The sequence below is a fragment of the Procambarus clarkii genome, chromosome 46 (genome assembly GCF_040958095.1).
Source record: "Procambarus clarkii isolate CNS0578487 chromosome 46, FALCON_Pclarkii_2.0, whole genome shotgun sequence".
NCBI classification, from domain to species: Eukaryota; Metazoa; Arthropoda; class Malacostraca; order Decapoda; family Cambaridae; genus Procambarus; species Procambarus clarkii.
This window is the reverse complement of record NC_091195.1, coordinates 28,291,825-28,309,510: the sequence shown is the minus strand read 5'-3', so window position 1 is coordinate 28,309,510 and position 17,686 is coordinate 28,291,825. Positions and strand designations below refer to the sequence as shown.

At 43.3% G+C, this 17,686-nt stretch overlaps 1 protein-coding gene across 2 annotated transcripts in view; it reads right to left on the bottom strand.

Moving 5' to 3' along the window:
• LOC123770558 (armadillo repeat-containing protein 8) overlaps positions 1 to 17,079 on the bottom strand; it is a 63,888-nt gene extending 46,809 nt beyond the window's left edge. For both annotated transcript variants that reach the window (XM_045762579.2, XM_045762580.2), the window contains exons 1-3: positions 16,984 to 17,079; positions 4,016 to 4,089; positions 3,647 to 3,861 (exon numbers count right to left, since the gene is read on the bottom strand). In XM_045762579.2, the coding sequence (XP_045618535.1) occupies positions 3,647 to 3,861; positions 4,016 to 4,089; positions 16,984 to 17,007 (313 nt within the window). In that variant the 5' untranslated portion in view covers positions 17,008 to 17,079. The remainder of the gene's footprint in view (positions 1 to 3,646; positions 3,862 to 4,015; positions 4,090 to 16,983) is intronic.
• Positions 17,080 to 17,686: the final 607 nt, after the last annotated feature.

Below are 17,686 nucleotides of genomic sequence, written 5' to 3'. Positions count from 1 at the left end.
CTGCTAGAATCCACTCAGTAAAACATCTAAACTATTGGGACCGACTAAAGAGCCTAAAACTGTACTCCCTTGAGCGCAGGCGGGAGAGATACATAATAATTTACACGTGGAAAATATTAGAGGGGCTGGTCCCAAACCTGCACACAGAAATAACATCACATGAGACCAGAAGACATGGCAGGATGTGCAGAATACCCCCGTTGAAAAACAGAGGTGCAACTGGTACTCTGAGAGAGAACTATCAACATCAGAGGTCCGAGACTGTTCAACACGCTTCCACTACACATAAGGGGCATAACTGGCCGGCCCCTCACAGTGTTCAAGAGAGAACTGGATAAGCACCTCCAAGGGATACCTGATCAACCAGGCCGTGACTCGTACGTCAGGCTGCGAGCAGCCGCGTCCAACAGCCTGGTTGATCAGTCCGGCAACCAGGAGGCCTGGTCGACGACCGGGCCGCGGGGACGCTAAGCCCCGGAAGCACCTCAAGGTAACCTCAAGGTAAGGGGACAAGCGGTCCGCCAGGACATTGGACACTCCCTGGATATGAACTGCCAGGAGAGCCAAACCACGAGAACTCGGCAGACAAATTACCCAGAGCGACTAGCCCCAAAGAGCCAAGGACCGCATCGAACCCCAGCGGGTCAGACAATGTACCACTGGGGAGCAATCCGAATGGAGCTTGATTGTCGATCCACGAGCGATGCGAACCCTCTGAAGCGAAAGCCACACCGCCGCTAACTCCCGCATCATGCTGTGAGCCTGACGGAAGGATGGACTCTATTGACCCTGGTAGGCCTGGTTACCACTGGTCACAAAACTCCAGCCAAGAGACGACGTGTCCATGAACACATCAAGCAAGGGCTCGGGTAGGTGCCACAGCCCTGAACCCCGAAAAACCCAAAGAGGAAGCCGGTAATGAAGCAGCCGACGCAAGGCCCCCAGGATCCAAACCCAGTGATCACGAGAGCGGCAAAAGGGACTTCCAAAGTCCCTTCTGCTGCTCTTGTCCCTTCTGCCGCCTTCCGCTGCTCTCGTGATCGCTGGGTTCGGACCTCCCCGAAGGAGCCAGAACAGCAGCCGAAGCCAGATCCGACCTGACGGGTAGACCAGCATGGCGAAGTTCAGACTGCCGCACAGCTGCTCGAACAACCAATGAGTGACCTGACCCAGATGCCCCCTAAAAACAGCCAAAAGCGCGACCGCAGCCACAGCAACGCCACGGGAAGGAAAGACAAGGAAGCGGTCTGAGAGTCCCACACAAGACCCAGCCAAGTCCGAACCTGAGGGAGAACCAAATGGGACTTCCTCCTGTTCACAAGAACTTGAACCCAGCGAGCTGGGAAAGAACCAAATCCCTAGCGAGCAGACATGTGGACTGGATGGGAGCCTACACCAGCCAGTCGTCGAGGTAAGCCAGAAACCAAACCCCCTAACAGACGCAAACAGGTCACCACGACTCGGGTAAGGTTCGTAAAAATGCGAGGCACCAGATTAAAGCCAAATGGAAAGCAACAAAAGCAGTAAGCTTGCCGCCCCAAGACAAAACCGAGCCAGTCCCTGAACCCCGGAAGAATTGGGACATGTCAATACGCATCCCGGAAGTCCACAGATACCATCTAAACACCCGGCTCCAAAAGCAGCTGGACCTGGGACAGGACAATTCTCTCTCTCCTGAGCAAATTTATGAAGCTGATAAAACAAAAGTGTACTGGCATATGTTTACCTAACCAAATCCAAACAAACATAACCTAATAAAACCCAACTAAATCTAATCAAACCTTACCAAAGCAAACCTAACCAAAGCAAACCTAACCAAAGCAAACTTAACCAAAGCTAACCTAACCAAATCAAACCAAAGCTAACCTAACCTAACTAAACTACACCCAACCCAACCTAATCCAACCCCATCAAACCAAACCAAACCAAACCAAACCTAACCAAACCTAACCTAACCTAACCTAACCTAACCTAACCAACCCAACCTAATCCAACCCCATCAAACCAAACCTAACCTAACTAAACCCAACCAAACCAAACAAAACCGTCAATCTAGGCGTCAACATCTCGGCCTCAGTCCTCAGTTAACACCACCATACTCATCTATCAAAGTATCACCAAGTTCCAAGGGGTTGTCATAGCCACGGGGTGGTAATGGGGGAGGAGCTCCCATTACCTATAAAAAAAAGCTCCCGTACGGCGTGTATCTCAAATAGCCTCTGACAACCAAGTCCAACTCCTGGCCTGCACGGGTGGCTTAGTCTTTAAATCCAGCGGAACTGCTTTTACTGACAGGAGAAGGAGCGAGGGCATGCTTCTGGCGCCTTAAACCCAGCTGCTCCGGGTAGATGGGACTTTGTTAGCCTGGGAAGGCAACTCATCTAGGGGAAGGAAAACCCTAATTTTAAACCTCCGCTGCCTTGCAGCTATACTGTACCCCTCTCTTTTGGGAAAGGCTTCAGGAGTCAATCGCGAGGAAAAATTCGGAGTTGGAGCCCCTAAGGAAGTTCGTTGTTGACTTCGACCTTGTTCTGGCAGCTCCTGCGACGGTGCTGGAACCATGTGTATTGGCATTTGCCTTTCATTTGGATAATTTCAGCAACGTGGAGAAGGGGGGGGACCTGTTGCATGGGTAACAGCTTCTCCTCCATATCGACTTACCCAGGCTTTGCACCCTGGAAAGCAACCAGAGCGCAACTCCATAGTCTCCCGAGATTGAAGGATGCCTCCTACTACTACTACCCACCTATACATCATTCCAAGATCATATGTGGAGAAACATCTGGACACTTGGTGAGTACCCATATTTATTGCTGATCTATTACCAGTATCCTGTGGTGTTTTGTTTAAAGTATCTAGTGAAACAATAATGTATCGTTATGGACTTTTATACATAAAATTATTATTTTTTGTGCCTGAGGAGGGGGAGGGGAGGGGATTCGACTACTTATCCACACAACTACATATCCAGCCCTATCCCTTTGTCCTTCACTCCCCCCCCCCCCCCCCCCCCATCCTCTAATGATTTTGTTGCTTTGCTTTTATTTACCATTTCACAGGCTTCCCGATTCCTATAATTTTGATAGAAATAAAATTAATTTATTTCTTCATTCCTATTACCATTTAGAAGTTTCGCTTCATACGTACTTCTTCCCATGTCACAGCTGGTTACGTGGCGCAGTAAACAATACAGCAATAATTTAAGGTTCAAACTGCTCTGCTCTATTTGTAAAAACACATTTAACAGCTCTATATGATAATTCATAACAAAGGATAATTATGTCATCAATTTACCATATTTTCAAGTGGACAGAACAAACATTTTTGGTCCATTAGCAACCAAATATATAATGTATAGTATTTATATGCACAAAATCATATATTTTACCCTACAAAACCAAATATGTAATGTATTTGCAAACACAAAATTGTATATTTTAGCTTACAAAACCATTTGAAAATCCCTTTCAATAAATGTTCACTATATTGTAACATACTAAAAGACAAAAAAAAAATCCCTAAAATATCCTTGTAAATTAAGTGCATCTTCTACTCTTCTACACCAGAAAATCTGACATATTTCTAGCACTGCCGTCGAATGAAATACGAACAGAAATCCAATTCGTAGGCAATCAAGACAACTTACGTTCCCAGAGTGCCGGCAACAGTCCGGCCTGTACGAGGGACACTGCATGCTCAGGCAGACCCTTAGCAAGTGAATTCAGAACTGTTACAACCTCAGTCTTAAGCAAGTTGTCTAATTCCGGCGCTCGGATGATCTGTAGAAGTCTTACCACCACTCCTTGCTCAATAATGGACCCCTTCTCACGTACACTTCCGATCACAGCAAATTTGAGTTCACTGCAATGGAACCCAGGATAAAGATTATGATATTTCTCTAAACATAAATACATTTATACACACAGTGCTCTTGATAATAGGAATTATCAAATATGTATGTCTTTATTAACTCAATGTTGAAAAATATTTAAAATAAATAAAGTTATTATCTTACCTGACTGCTTGGAAGCATTTCTGGGAGTCATTGGAATACAACTGGTCAATGTAAGCTCTATTGTGTTCCACATCCTGCAATGTAAACAAACAACATTATTGATCTAGAAATTCCTACACAACTGTGATTTGAAGAATGTACAGAGCAGAACAAAAAGAAACCACACACCCTCCATTAACTAAGCTAAAACATTATCTTCAGAACTTTAAGTTGCACCAAATAGATAGTGAAATCACCATGGGCCACTAAACCCACAACATAAATCACCATGGGCCACTAAACCCACAACATAAATCACCATGGGCCACTAAACCCACAACATAAATCACCATGGGCCACTAAACCCACAACATAAATCACCATGGGCCACTAAACCCACAACATAATTCACCATGGGCCACTAAATCCACAACATAAATCACCATGGGCCACTAAACCCACAACATAAACCACGATGGGCCACTAAACCCACAACATAAATCACCATGGGCCACTAAACCCACAACATAAATCACCATGGGCCACTAAACCCACAACATAAATCACCATGGGCCACTAAACCCACAACATAATTCACCATGGGCCACTAAATCCACAACATAAATCACCATGGCCACTAAACCCACAACATAAATCACCATGGGCCACTAAACCCACAACATAAATCATCATGGGCCACTAAACCCACAACATAAATCACCATGGGCCACTAAACCCACAACATAATTCACCATGGGCCACTAAACCCACAACATAAATCACCATGGGCCACTAAACCCACAACATAAATCACCATGGGCCACTAAACCCACAACATAAATCACCATGGGCCACTAAACCCACAACATAAATCACCATGGGCCACTAAACCCACATGTACCACAGGTTGGAGTGAGGGAGGGCTGTCTGGGTGTGGCTGCTCACACTCGCGATGTTCTGAAGGTGTTGATGGTGAATGTATATAGTGTGTGACAGTGTATAGTGTGTACATATGTTGTAAATATACATAAATGAACATGAAACATTGGTGTGAATAACTGTATGATGGGAGGGGCAATGTTGGAGGAGTGAGGGAGGGCTGGCTGGGTGTGGCTGCTCACACTCGCAGTGTTCTGAATGTGTTGATGGTGAATGTATATAGTGTGTGACAGTGTATAGTCTGTAAATAGATTGTATATATACATAAATTAGCATGATACATGGTAAATATGTGCAACTTATGTGTACACAAGTATCATGCACGTAACACAGTGTCCTCGGACAGTACGGATATTTTACTAATGTAGTGTACATGTTCATTATACATAGGATTAGCACGTAAAAACAAATAAAATGTATTTGGAACTGTGTGCAAAAAATGAACAAAAATATATTCGAGGCAACTCGTGCGCCCCGCCCCAGGCACCCCACCAGCCCCGGGAGCTTATGTCACGGGCGCACGGGGAATGACGATGTCACGCGCCACCATATGGACCCCATAGCAGCCAAAGTAAGTACAATTTTGAAATTCCGTTGCTATACCCATATACAGGGAGGGGTTTTTGACACTTTCAGAACAAAAAATAATTTTTTCCCGAGAAATTATTTCTTGCGCACTGAGGGGGTGTCATATTTATAGGCCGCGCAGTTAAAGGGTTAATCGAAGCATTAGTAACAAGACACCTGGTGTTGTTCTTCAGCTATATCTTGCTCTGGTTAGGCCCCATTTAGATTATGCAGTTCAGTTTTGGTCGCCGTACTATAGAATGGATATAAATTCACTTAAACGTGTCCAGTGTAGGATGACAAAGTTAATTCCCAAAATTAGAAATCTTTCATATGAAGAAAGATTAACAAAACTTATAATGCATTCACTGGAAAGGCGAAGAGTTGGGGGTAACATGATAGAGGTTTACAAGTGGATGAATGGACATAATAAAGGGGATATTAATAGGGTATTAAAAGTATCAACCCAAGACAAAACACGAAACAATGGATATAAATTGGATAAGTTTAGATTTAGGAAAGACTTGGATAAATACTGGTTCGGTAACAGGGTTGTAGATTTGTAGAACCAATTACCACGTAAAGTGGTGGAGGTGGGGTCCCTGGATTGTTTCAAGCGCGGGTTGGACATGTATATGAGTGGGATTGGGTGGTTATAAATAGGAGCTGCCACGTATGGGCCAATAGGAGCTGCCACGTATGGGCCAATAGGAGCTGCCACGTATGGACCAATAGGAGCTGCCACGTATGGGCCAATAGGAGCTGCCACGTATGGGCCAATAGGAGCTGCCACGTATGGGCCAATAGGAGCTGCCACGTATGGGCCAATAGGAGCTGCCACGTATGGGCCAATAGGAGCTGCCACGTATGGGCCAATAGGAGCTGCCACGTATGGGCCAATAGGAGCTGCCACGTATGGACCAATAGGAGCTGCCACGTATGGGCCAATAGGAGCTGCCACGTATGGGCCAATAGGAGCTGCCACAGTCGGTCAGGTGAAGTCACAGTGAGAGGTTGTGTTAACCGGAGCTCCTGAGTGTTGTTATATTATCATAGCAATATGGAAGTTGTAGTGAAGGACCTGGTGACTCTAGTGGGAGCCCTGAGGACAGAGTTGGACTCTCTGCGGGAGGAGGTGCGTCAGCTTAAAAAACAACGAGAAGTAACGAAGGAGGAGACCAGCAGTAAAGGGACCTCGTCTTGGAGAGTTGCGAAAGACAGGGGCCTTAAGAAGACTTTGATAAAGCCGCCTTCAAACGCCATAGCAACTTCAAATTCATTTGACGTTTTGGAGGACGAGTGCTGTGGAGAGACTGTGGATCGCGCAAAAGGGAAAGCAACGAAGAGAAAGGAAGCGCAGGCCCCTCAGAAAGTAAAGGAAGTACCTAAGCAAACATTAGTTGTGGGAGATTCCCAGATAAGGTATTTGGATAGAACGTTTTGTGCTAGAGATAGGGGGAACAGGTTAAGGGTTTGCTATCCCGGAGCTGGCATTGGTGATATTATAAACAACATGAATGATATTATGGCTGGTAATGGGAACAATCCCATTATTTGCATTAGCGTGGGAGGAAATGATGTTGGTCGAGTCAGGAGTGAGGAACTGATTCAGAGGTATAAAACAGCCATAGAGTTAGTTAGGAGCAAGGGAGGAATCCCGATCATATGTGGCATTCTTCCAAGAAAGGGAGTGGGAAATGAATGGATATCGAGGGCACTTGGTGTCAATTGCCGGCTGGAAAGATATTGCAAATCAAATGCAATATCTTTCATAGACAACTGGGAACACTTCTATGGAAGAAATGAAATGTATGCTCGTGATGGGGTGCATCTATCGAGAGCTGGGGTTGTTGCTGTTGCGAACTCGCTAGAAGAAGTGGTTAGAGGTGTTTGTTTGGGTTTAAACTGTTAGTAGATAGAGGTATGGGAATTGATTTGGAGGAAGGAGGTAATAAAAGTATGTGTTTGTGGGAGAAAGGAATTGGCAAAACGATCAGGGAAAGAGAAGGTCCGCAAAATAACAATTCACTTAGGGTATATTACACTAACAGTAGAAGTCTAAGAAATAAAATTAACGAATTAAATGCTCTTGTCTGCACAGAAAAAATAGATATTATTGCACTTACCGAAACGTGGATGAATGTAGAAAATAGAGAACTATTAGCTGAATATCAAATATATGGATTTAAACTATTTCACACAGATAGATATATTAGACGAGGAGGTGGAGTAGCCATATATGTTAGGGACAATTTGAAATGTAGTCTCAAAGAGGGAATCAAAACAGAGCCACACACAGAAACTATTTGGATTGAATTAAACGAAAAAGCTAATAATATTATAATAGGAGTAATATATAGGCCACCAAATTTAGACAGAATGGAAGCAAAGCATCTATGGGATGAAATATCTAGAGCATCTAGATCTAACAGTATTTATGTCATGGGTGACTTTAATTTTAGCGGAATAAACTGGTTGAACAAAACAGGGAATAGTGAAGCAGAAGATTTTCTAGAATTAATTGACGATTGCTTTCTTACGCAACACATTAAGGAACCAACACGGGAAAATAATATTTTAGATTTAGTGTTAACTAACAGGGAAACGCAAATTAATGACATCGAAATAGGGAGTGAGCTAGGGAGCAGTGATCACAAAGAAATCAGATTTAGCATAGAATGGAATAGACCAGTAGGAGAAAATTCTGTTAAAGTGCCAGATTTTCGAAAAGCTGATTTTAATAGCCTAAGAAATTTTTTGGGTCAAATTGATTGGAAAGGCTTGGGTATGGGGTGTGGGCCGGTCTTGGAGCGAGACATGAACCCAGCGATAGGTGACTTAAATGGGGATTTCGATGTGGATTCAATATATAACTTATTTAAGAATATTCTAAACAAAGCACAGGAACGTAGTATACCATACAAATTGAATAGATCGTATACTAATGACCCAAAGTGGATAACAAAGAATTTGAAGAACCTTATAGGTAAAAAGAGAGCTTGGTACAAAAGGATTAAAAATGGGGAGGTCACTTTAGAACAGGAATTCGTACAACTGGTTAGAAATGTTAAAAAAGAGATAAGGAAAGCAAAAAGAAACTATGAAGTTCGCATAGCAGGGCAAGCAAAGACAAATCCTAAAGGGTTTTTTCAGTTATATCGTACTAAGACTAGGGAAAGGATAGGTCCATTAAAAACTGAGACAGGTCAAATAACAGATAGTGATGAAGAGATGAGTAGTATTTTTAATAAATATTTTGTATCTGTATTTACTAAAGAGGAACTTAACAATATGCCTTCAGCCGAACAAGTCTATGTGGGTGGGGACGAGGACAGGTTGACGAGTTTAGCAGTTACCAGGGAGGATGTTCTTAAACAAATAGTAAAACTCAAACCAAACAAATCCCCAGGGCCGGATGAAGTGTTTGCTAGGGTGCTTAAAGAATGCAAAGAGGAGCTTTGTGACCCACTGTCAACCATATTTAATAAATCAATAGAGTCAGGCAGAGTGCCAGAGTTTTGGAAAGTTGCTAATGTGATACCAGTTTTTAAGAAAGGAGATAGATCACTTGCGTCTAACTATCGACCAATTAGCCTAACGTCTATTGTGGGAAAGTTACTCGAATCTATAATAGCAAATAAAATTCGTCTTCATCTTGAAAAACATAAATTAATAATTGAGTCGCAACATGGTTTTATAAATGGCCGTTCATGTTTAACAAATTTGTTATCTTTTTATTCTAGCATTGTTGAGGCAGTTGATAGTGGTAAGGATTGCGATGTTGTTTACCTTGACTTTAGCAAAGCTTTTGATACAGTGCCACATGAAAGACTGATTAAAAAAATAGAGTCTCATGGTATTGGGGGTGCTATATTAAGCTGGATTAGGGCATGGCTATACCAAAGGAAACAGAGAGTTAGTATAAATGGAATCAAGTCAGAGTGGGAAAATGTTGTAAGTGGAGTGCCTCAAGGCTCTGTCCTGGGACCTCTGTTGTTTATAATATATATAAATGATTTAGATTCAGGTTTGAGTAGCAACATTTGCAAATTTGCCGATGATATGAAAATCGGTAGGGAAATTAATTCGGAGGAGGACTCACTATCACTTCAAGTTGATCTAGATAGGGTTTTGAAATGGTCAAAGGATTGGCAGATGCAGTTTAATGCTGATAAATGTAAAGTTCTGAGGTTAGGTAATGATGATAGAGTTACAAGATACGAGCTAGATGGTGTTGTGATTGCGAAGTCGGATTGCGAAAGGGATCTGGGAGTTATGATTAGTAAGAATTTAAAACAAAAGGATCAATGCATAAATGTTCGTAATAAGGCAAATCGGACACTTGGATTTATTAATCGCAGCGTTAGTAACAAGACACCTGGTGTGGTTCTCAAGCTATATCTTGCTCTAGTTAGGCCCCATTTAGATTATGCAGTTCAGTTTTGGTCGCCATATTATAGAATGGATATAAATTCACTTGAACGTGTCCAGCGTAGGATGACTAAGTTAATTCCCCAAATTAGAAATCTTTCATATGAAGAAAGATTAACAAAGCTTAAGTTGCATTCACTGGAAAGGCGAAGAGTTAGGGGTGACATGATAGAGGTTTACAAGTGGATGAATGGACATAACCGGGGGGATATTAATAGGGTATTAAAAGTATCAACACAGGACAGAACACGAAACAATGGATATAAATTGGATAAGTTTAGATTTAGGAAAGACTTGGGTAAATACTGGTTCAGTAACAGGGTTGTTGATTTGTGGAACCAATTGCCGCGTAACATTGTGGAGGTGGGGTCCCTCGATTGTTTCAAGCACGGGTTGGACAAGTATATGAGTGGGATTGGGTGGTTATAGAATAGGAGCTGCCTCGTATGGGCCAATAGGCCTTCTGCAGTTACCTTTGTTCTTATGTTCTTATGTTCATATGGGCCAATAGGAGCTGCCACATATGGGCCAATAGGAGCTGCCTCGTATGGGCCAATAGGAGCTGCCACATATGGGCCAATAGGAGCTGCCACATATGGGCCAATAGGAGCTGCCTCGTATGGGCCAATAGGAGCTGCCTCGTATGGGCCAATAGGAGCTGCCTCGTATGGGCCAATAGGAGCTGCCTCGTATGGGCCAATAGGAGCTGCCACGTATGGGCCAATAGGAGCTGCCACGTATGGGCCAATAGGTCTTCTGCAGTTACCTTTGTTCTTATGGTCTTAGTGTTGATGTGGTAGTTACCCACTTACCCACCCGGGCCGAGTTTTTAGTTTAATCATTTTAATGTAATGAAATGCCTCTTCCTGGTAGAGCCCCGGTGGCTCATTGAAGCCATCTTACCAAGATGGCTTCATGCTTAAAGGTCATATCAGTTGCGGAAGCTCTGATTGGCCTACCAGGGACCAGAGCCATGACCTGGCTCCCATATAGAGGCACTGGGAGTGCAGACAATATCCCCACCCCAGTGGGAAAGTATGCAGTTGGTGAAGCTTTACAGAGAACTGGCAGGTTCACAGAAATCCAAGCCTCGGAAATCCCCAAAGAACTCCACAAATGATTCACATGGAATAAAGGATTCACCGATAAGATTGAAACTCGTTAGTTCCAATTGCCACCACTAGGTGAACAATTGAACACCATCATCAGTTCTGGGGCTGCTGAACAATGCATCAATGAACCAATCAACCTGGAAGGGAAGGAGGACAATCGGAGAGTCAACAGAATTCTACCAGAAAGAGGCATTTCCTCACATTCAACGCTGGGTTTCTGGGAGATCCCCCATGGTGTCTCCCTGAAGCTAATTAACCACAGAGAATGAGAATGGGATTTACCAGGAATGAGAAGTGGCAGGCACTAGCAAGTGAAACCAGACCAGGAGACACCACTCTCAGCAACAGAAAACCAACTGGGACCAGGAACATTAACTAAATACTGGACTACCAGAACTGTTAGAAAGCCAAAAAAAAACTGAGCACGAATATCGGCCCAGGACATGTTGGAGAATACCATGGCCAAAGCAGTGTATTTGCAAACATCAGGAGCACGAGGGTAGACTGTAGGCTGGCACGACTTAATGACACTGCAGACGACCTGAGAAACGCGAGGCTTGAAATAAGGGACCAAGTAAACAGTTACAACCAAAAGGAGTCCAGCAAGGCAAACCCAATGACCCACAAGTAACAGTGAAGAGCTGCCACCAGACAACAAATAATGCCCCCCCAACCCCCCCCAACCCTTGGAGCCGGTTGGCCGAGCGGACAGCACACTGGACTTGTGATCCTGTGGTCCTGGGTTCGATCCCAGGCGCCGGCGAGAAACAATGGGCAGAGTTTCTTTCACCCTATGCCCCTGTTACCAAGCAATAAAATAGGTACCTGGGTGTTAGTCAGCTGTCACGGGCTGCTTCCTGGGGGTGGAGGCCTGGTCGAGGACCGGGCCGTGGGGACACTAAAGCCCCGAAATCATCTCAAGATAACCTCAAGATAACCCTATCCAACCAAGCATCAATCAATAAAGAAAAAACCAGCTGACTCAATCTTCACCAGAAAAGAAGAAAACTGCTAAAAACCACCCCACAGAGCCCAAAAGGACAGAACCCCAGCCTCAGAACAGTCTGAAGCTCCCCAGTCCTACAGCCAGAGGCGCGAGCCAACCAAAACAGCCTTTAGAGACATCATGAGCCAAAGAGAACCCTGTAAATTAAGGTGAGGAGAGAAAGACTAAAACCCAGTCCAAGAGACCTGGATGGCTCAGGAGCATGACACCTCTAGTGCAATGGAGGTGTCAGTGTCGTGGAGGTGTCAGTGCCGAATGCAAGCAATAGCCACTCTGCCAAAGCTAAACGATAAGATACAATAGTATCTTATGAGATGCAGAGCGAGAAACAACCAAGACAAAATGGACGGGCAACCTTAACCGAAACTGAAGAAAGATGATGAAAAGACAGTGTAGATGTGTGCGCGCCAGGCAATTTTATACTGCTGTCAAGAAAAAAATGCAGATGGGATTCCATCAACCCAGCGACCTGCTCACTATACAAATGGCAATAGACGTTTGAGCAGAGAAAAAGATGCACTGCCCAAGAATACCTAAAAGACAGGACTCCCCTATTACAGTACAAATCAGTACAATGCCCAGTAAAATGCATTGCACTGGACAATGACTGTATGAGCAATACTGCATGTGCGATACTATAGTGTTGCTTCTCTCTGATGACTGCACGAGCAGTACTGTCATGTAGCTTGTCCCTGATGACTGCACGAGCAGTACTGTCATGTAGCTTGTCCCTGATGACTGCACGAGCAGTACTGTCATGTAGCTTGTCCCTGATGACTGCATGAGCAGTACTGTAGTGTAATTACCCAAGTGTAATTACCTAAGTGTAGTTACAGGATGAGAGCTATGCTCGTGGTGTCCCGTCTTCCCAGCACTCTGCCATATATTGCTTTGAAATTACTGACGGTTTTGGCCTCCACCACCTTCTCACCTTACTTGCTCCAACCGTCTACCAATCTGTTTACAGAAGTGAATTTTCTTATGAACAAATCCACAAGGGCCATGACGAGGATTCAAACCTACGTCTGAGAGCATCCCAGACACTACCTTAATCGACTGAGCTACGACATGGTATAAGAATTGCAACAAGAATTCATTTGATACATCACGCTATTATGATTTCTGTGTGTAATGAATTCCTAATATTTCTTCGGCAGCTTTGTTTCGTTAGTTTAAATCTATGACCTCTTGTTCTTGAAGTTCTGGATCTCAGGAGTTCTTCCCTATCAATTTTATTGATTCCTGTTATTATTTTGTACGTAGTGATCATATCGCTTCTTTTCCTTCTATCTTCTAGTTTTTGCATATTTAGTGCCTCTAACCTCTCCTCGTAGCTTTTGTCCTTCGGTTTTGGGAGCCACCCTAGTGGCATGTCTTTGCACCTTTCCCAGTTTGTTGATGCGCTTGTTAAGATATGGGCACCATACAACCGCTGCATATTTCAGCTTTGGTCTAACATTAAGTCGTGAACAGTTTCTTTAGTATTTCTCCATCCATGTATTTAAAAGCAATTCTGAAGTTAGAAAGTGTGGCATAGGCTCCTCGCACAATGTTCTTAACACTATCACTCGGTAACAACGCAGCATTGCGTTGTCTGTTTAGTAGATGGACGCAGATGGATGTTAATGACGCAGCATTGCGTTGTCGGTGCGGCAAAGTAGTGGCGTTTTCGGGAAGGTCTTGCCACGGTTTTGGACATTACATGCATTTACTTATGTAGGGAATTTCATTGTGAATACATTGATACCAAAATGAAAGACCTAGGACCAGAATTGAGGTAACAAAGTTGAAAAGAACATACCAATTTTATTGCTCTTTATTAGCGCTCACGGGGGTAACGCTCCGTCACTTTTTCTGTTTGCTGTGGGTGGTACACCGGGCTTTTGGACTTTATATTTGCATATACTCCTGTAGGGAATTCTATTGCGAACACAATGATACCAGAATGAAAGACCTAGGACGAGAATTGAGATGTCCAAAGTGAAGAGAGAGTGTACACATTTTATTGCTCTTGCGCGCTCCCGGGTAACAAGCTTTCAATTTCTCACTGGGCTTTTGGGCTTTACTGTATATGCATTTAGTCCTGTAGAGAATTCTATTGCAAACACAATAATACCAAATTGAAAAACCTAGGACAAGAATTGAGGTGACAAAGTTGAAAAGAGTATACACTTTTCAGTACTACCGCGCTCTCCAGTGTAATGGAAGATGCCTTGGGGTGGCACAGCTCTCTCTTTTAGGTAACCTTGGTCCACGTTCATCTTGTCAGCGGGTGGAGCGCGCTGCGGTTTGACATTATATGCATATACTCCTGTTGGGAATTCTATTGCGAACACATTAATACCAAAATAAAAGACCTAGGATGAGAATTGAGGTGACCAAAGTGAAAAAGAGTGTAACACATTTTATTGCTTTTGCGCGCTCCCGGGTAACTCGCTCTCAATTTCTCTGTTTGCTGTGCGTGGTAAGCCGGGAGTTTTGGAGTTTATATGCATTTAGTTCTATAGAGAATTCTAATGTAAACACATTGATACCAAATTGAAAAACCTAGGATAAAAATTGAGGTGAAAAGAGTATACACTTTTATACACTATTGAAAAGAGTATACACTTTTCAGAATTACCCCACGCTCCCAGGGAGCGCGCGGAAATCCCCAGACCCAGCTTAGCGAGAGGCTCACTCGCTCAGAACAATAAAGTGTTAATGTGGTTTTCGGGTGACAGTTTATATAGGTAGTATGGGGTCTAGGTTCTCCTATTCCACATTCAATAACATGGCATTTATTCACATTAAATTACATTTGCCAAGTGGTGCTCCATATACTTATTTTGTCCAGGTCTTCTTGAAGGGCATGACAATCATCTAGGTTTCTTATCTTCCCTATTATCTTAGCATCATCAGCAAACATGTTCATATAATTCTGTATCCCAACTGGTAGATTGTTTATGTAGACAATGAACATTACCAGTGTAAGAACTGAGCCCTGTAGTTCTAGTGTGGCTGGTACTAGTGTTGCTTGTCCCTGATGACTGCACGAGCAGGACTGCAGTGTTGCTTGTCCCCTGATAACTGCACGAGCACGACTGTAGTGTTGCTTGTCCCTGATGACTGCACGAGCAGTACTGTAGTGTTGCTTATCCCCTGATAACTGCACGAGCACGACTGTAGTGTTGCTTGTCCCCTGATAACTGCACGAGCACGACTGTAGTGTTGCTTGTCCCTGATGACTGCACGAGCAGTACTGTAGTGTTGCTTGTCCCTGATGACTGCATGAGCAGTACTGTAGTGTTGCTCGTCCCTGATGACTGCATGAGCAGTACTGTAGTGTTGCTCGTCCCTGATGACTGTACGAGCAGTACTGCAGTGTTGCTGGTCCTTGATGACTGTACGAGCAGTACTGTAGTGTTGCTTGTCCCCTGATGACTGCATGAGCAGGACTGTAGCGTGTCCCTACTGACAATTAGATCAGTTTTTTGTTATTTTTTGTTATTTTTTTTTTGAGTTAGACAAGATGTGAAAACTTTATGATGATGGATGAATGTTGAGTCAATAAAGTAAGTTATTATCTCAAGTTGCTGTTATTATAAACATATATTATCAATGGTTAGAAGAACGAATGTTAAACCATTATCAAAAAGCCCAAGCACAAAAATGCAGAGTACGAGGAGAGTGCAGACACACGACATACACCTGGAGGAGCTCGTGTGGCAGGCGGTGGGAGGTTCCACACGCCCGGGACCCGCCACACCCGCACACCGAAGCAACAAGAGGAAAAAATTTGTACAAATCTAAAATACGACAACATAACATAACCCATCCTCAACTGACCTACCCCAACCTAACCTAACCTTACACATATTAACCCCATGTTACTTAATGTACTCTCACTTACCTTACTTGCCGACCGGGAGCCAGTCGGCCGAGCGGACAGCACGCTGGACTTGTGATCCTGTGGTCCCGGGTTCGATCCCGGGCGCCGGCGAGAATCAATGCGCAGAGTTTCTTTCACCCTATGCCCCTGTTACCTAGCAGTAAAATAGGTACCTGGGTGTTAGTCAGCTGTCATGGGCTGCTTCCTGGGGGTGGAGGCCTGGTCGAGGACCGGGCCGCGGGGACACTAAAGCCCCGAAATCATCTCAAGATAACCTCAAGATAACCATAATCTACCTTAACCTATCTGAACTGCGACTAACTCCCAATCATACTTCGACTCAAAATTCAAAATTCAAATGTTTATTTGGTAAAATACATACATACAAGGGGTGATACAAAAATTGATGAATTTATAGTTAGAGCTAGTACATACAATGCCTAAAGCCACTATTACGCAAAGCGTTTCGGGCAGATCGTTCACAATCTCAGTCTCTTGACTAAACCTCACACTTGTTATAAAACAGCAGCACTTTGCTACCACCATTTACACAAATCCTCATTTGCCGTCCAGAGTACATTTCTACTCATATGCTAATTTTTTCTCACTATCCTCACACAAATTAAAGACATTGATAAGTTTCAATCTCTGCCAAATTATGACCATTGATGGACCACTGTGAGCGCCGCACCTCCCAACATCACCACTCGTGCAGTCATCGAGAGGAAAAACCTTCATGCAAATTGCAGGTGAAGGAGAAAAAACTTGAAAAAAACCCAACTAAAAAAAATGTTTCAATGAAAACAATAAGGAATATTAAACTTCATAACAGAACTAAATACAACTGGAGGCCGGGAACATGGTTTTAAAACTGTTGTTTTATCCATTAATAAAATGGTTTGAGCAAAATTATAAAAATGACGTTAATGGGGCGAACATTCCTACCTCAGGACTGACACTTGGTCTTCCCTCTCGCCTGGCCAACCAGCGCACCACCTCAACACTTAACTCAAGCCACTTGGCCTCAATGGAGTTCAAATCACTTAAAATACTTCAAGCTTACCATAAATGTGGGTAAAACTTCCATAATAAGGCTTAAATGCAGTGGTCCCCCGACCGGTCCTTGTGGCTCGCCTGACAGCTGTGTTTTGATGCATCTGCTACTAATTACATAGACAAATGGTCTGTCTAGTTAATTAATACCAGATAACAATAATTAAATTTAACGAAATAATTTATTATTGCTTTAGTAATAACTACTAGAAAGCTATATTTAAATTATTTAAGTTTCGTTATAGTGTTATAACAAATACCAGATGCATTATTATATTTCCTCATTGGTTCTCTTATATAAATTAAAGTTAGTTTAATTGATTCCATTGAAAATTATATTTATAGTGAACATACTGGTGCACGATCAAAAAAGTTCATTTTTAATGTTAAGAGAATGAACTATAAAGTGTAAGCCTTTCTCTGACTCAAATGCGTTGTATTTAGGGCGCCATATTTGAACACCGCGACACCCTCCACTCGACCCTTTTCAAGACTCCGGCCCAACAAACCCAATTAACCCCCTACTAAAACTGCAGGCATCTTCATAGTCAAAACACCACGCAATATTGAAGAGGTCTTACAAAATGTTTCTTGAAATTTGCATTCCGCACATTCTCTCGCGCCTTGAGAGAGAGAGAGAGAGAGAGAGAGAGAGAGAGAGAGAGAGAGAGAGAGAGAGAGAGAGAGAGCGCCTTCTCAATTTTTTTTTTTTT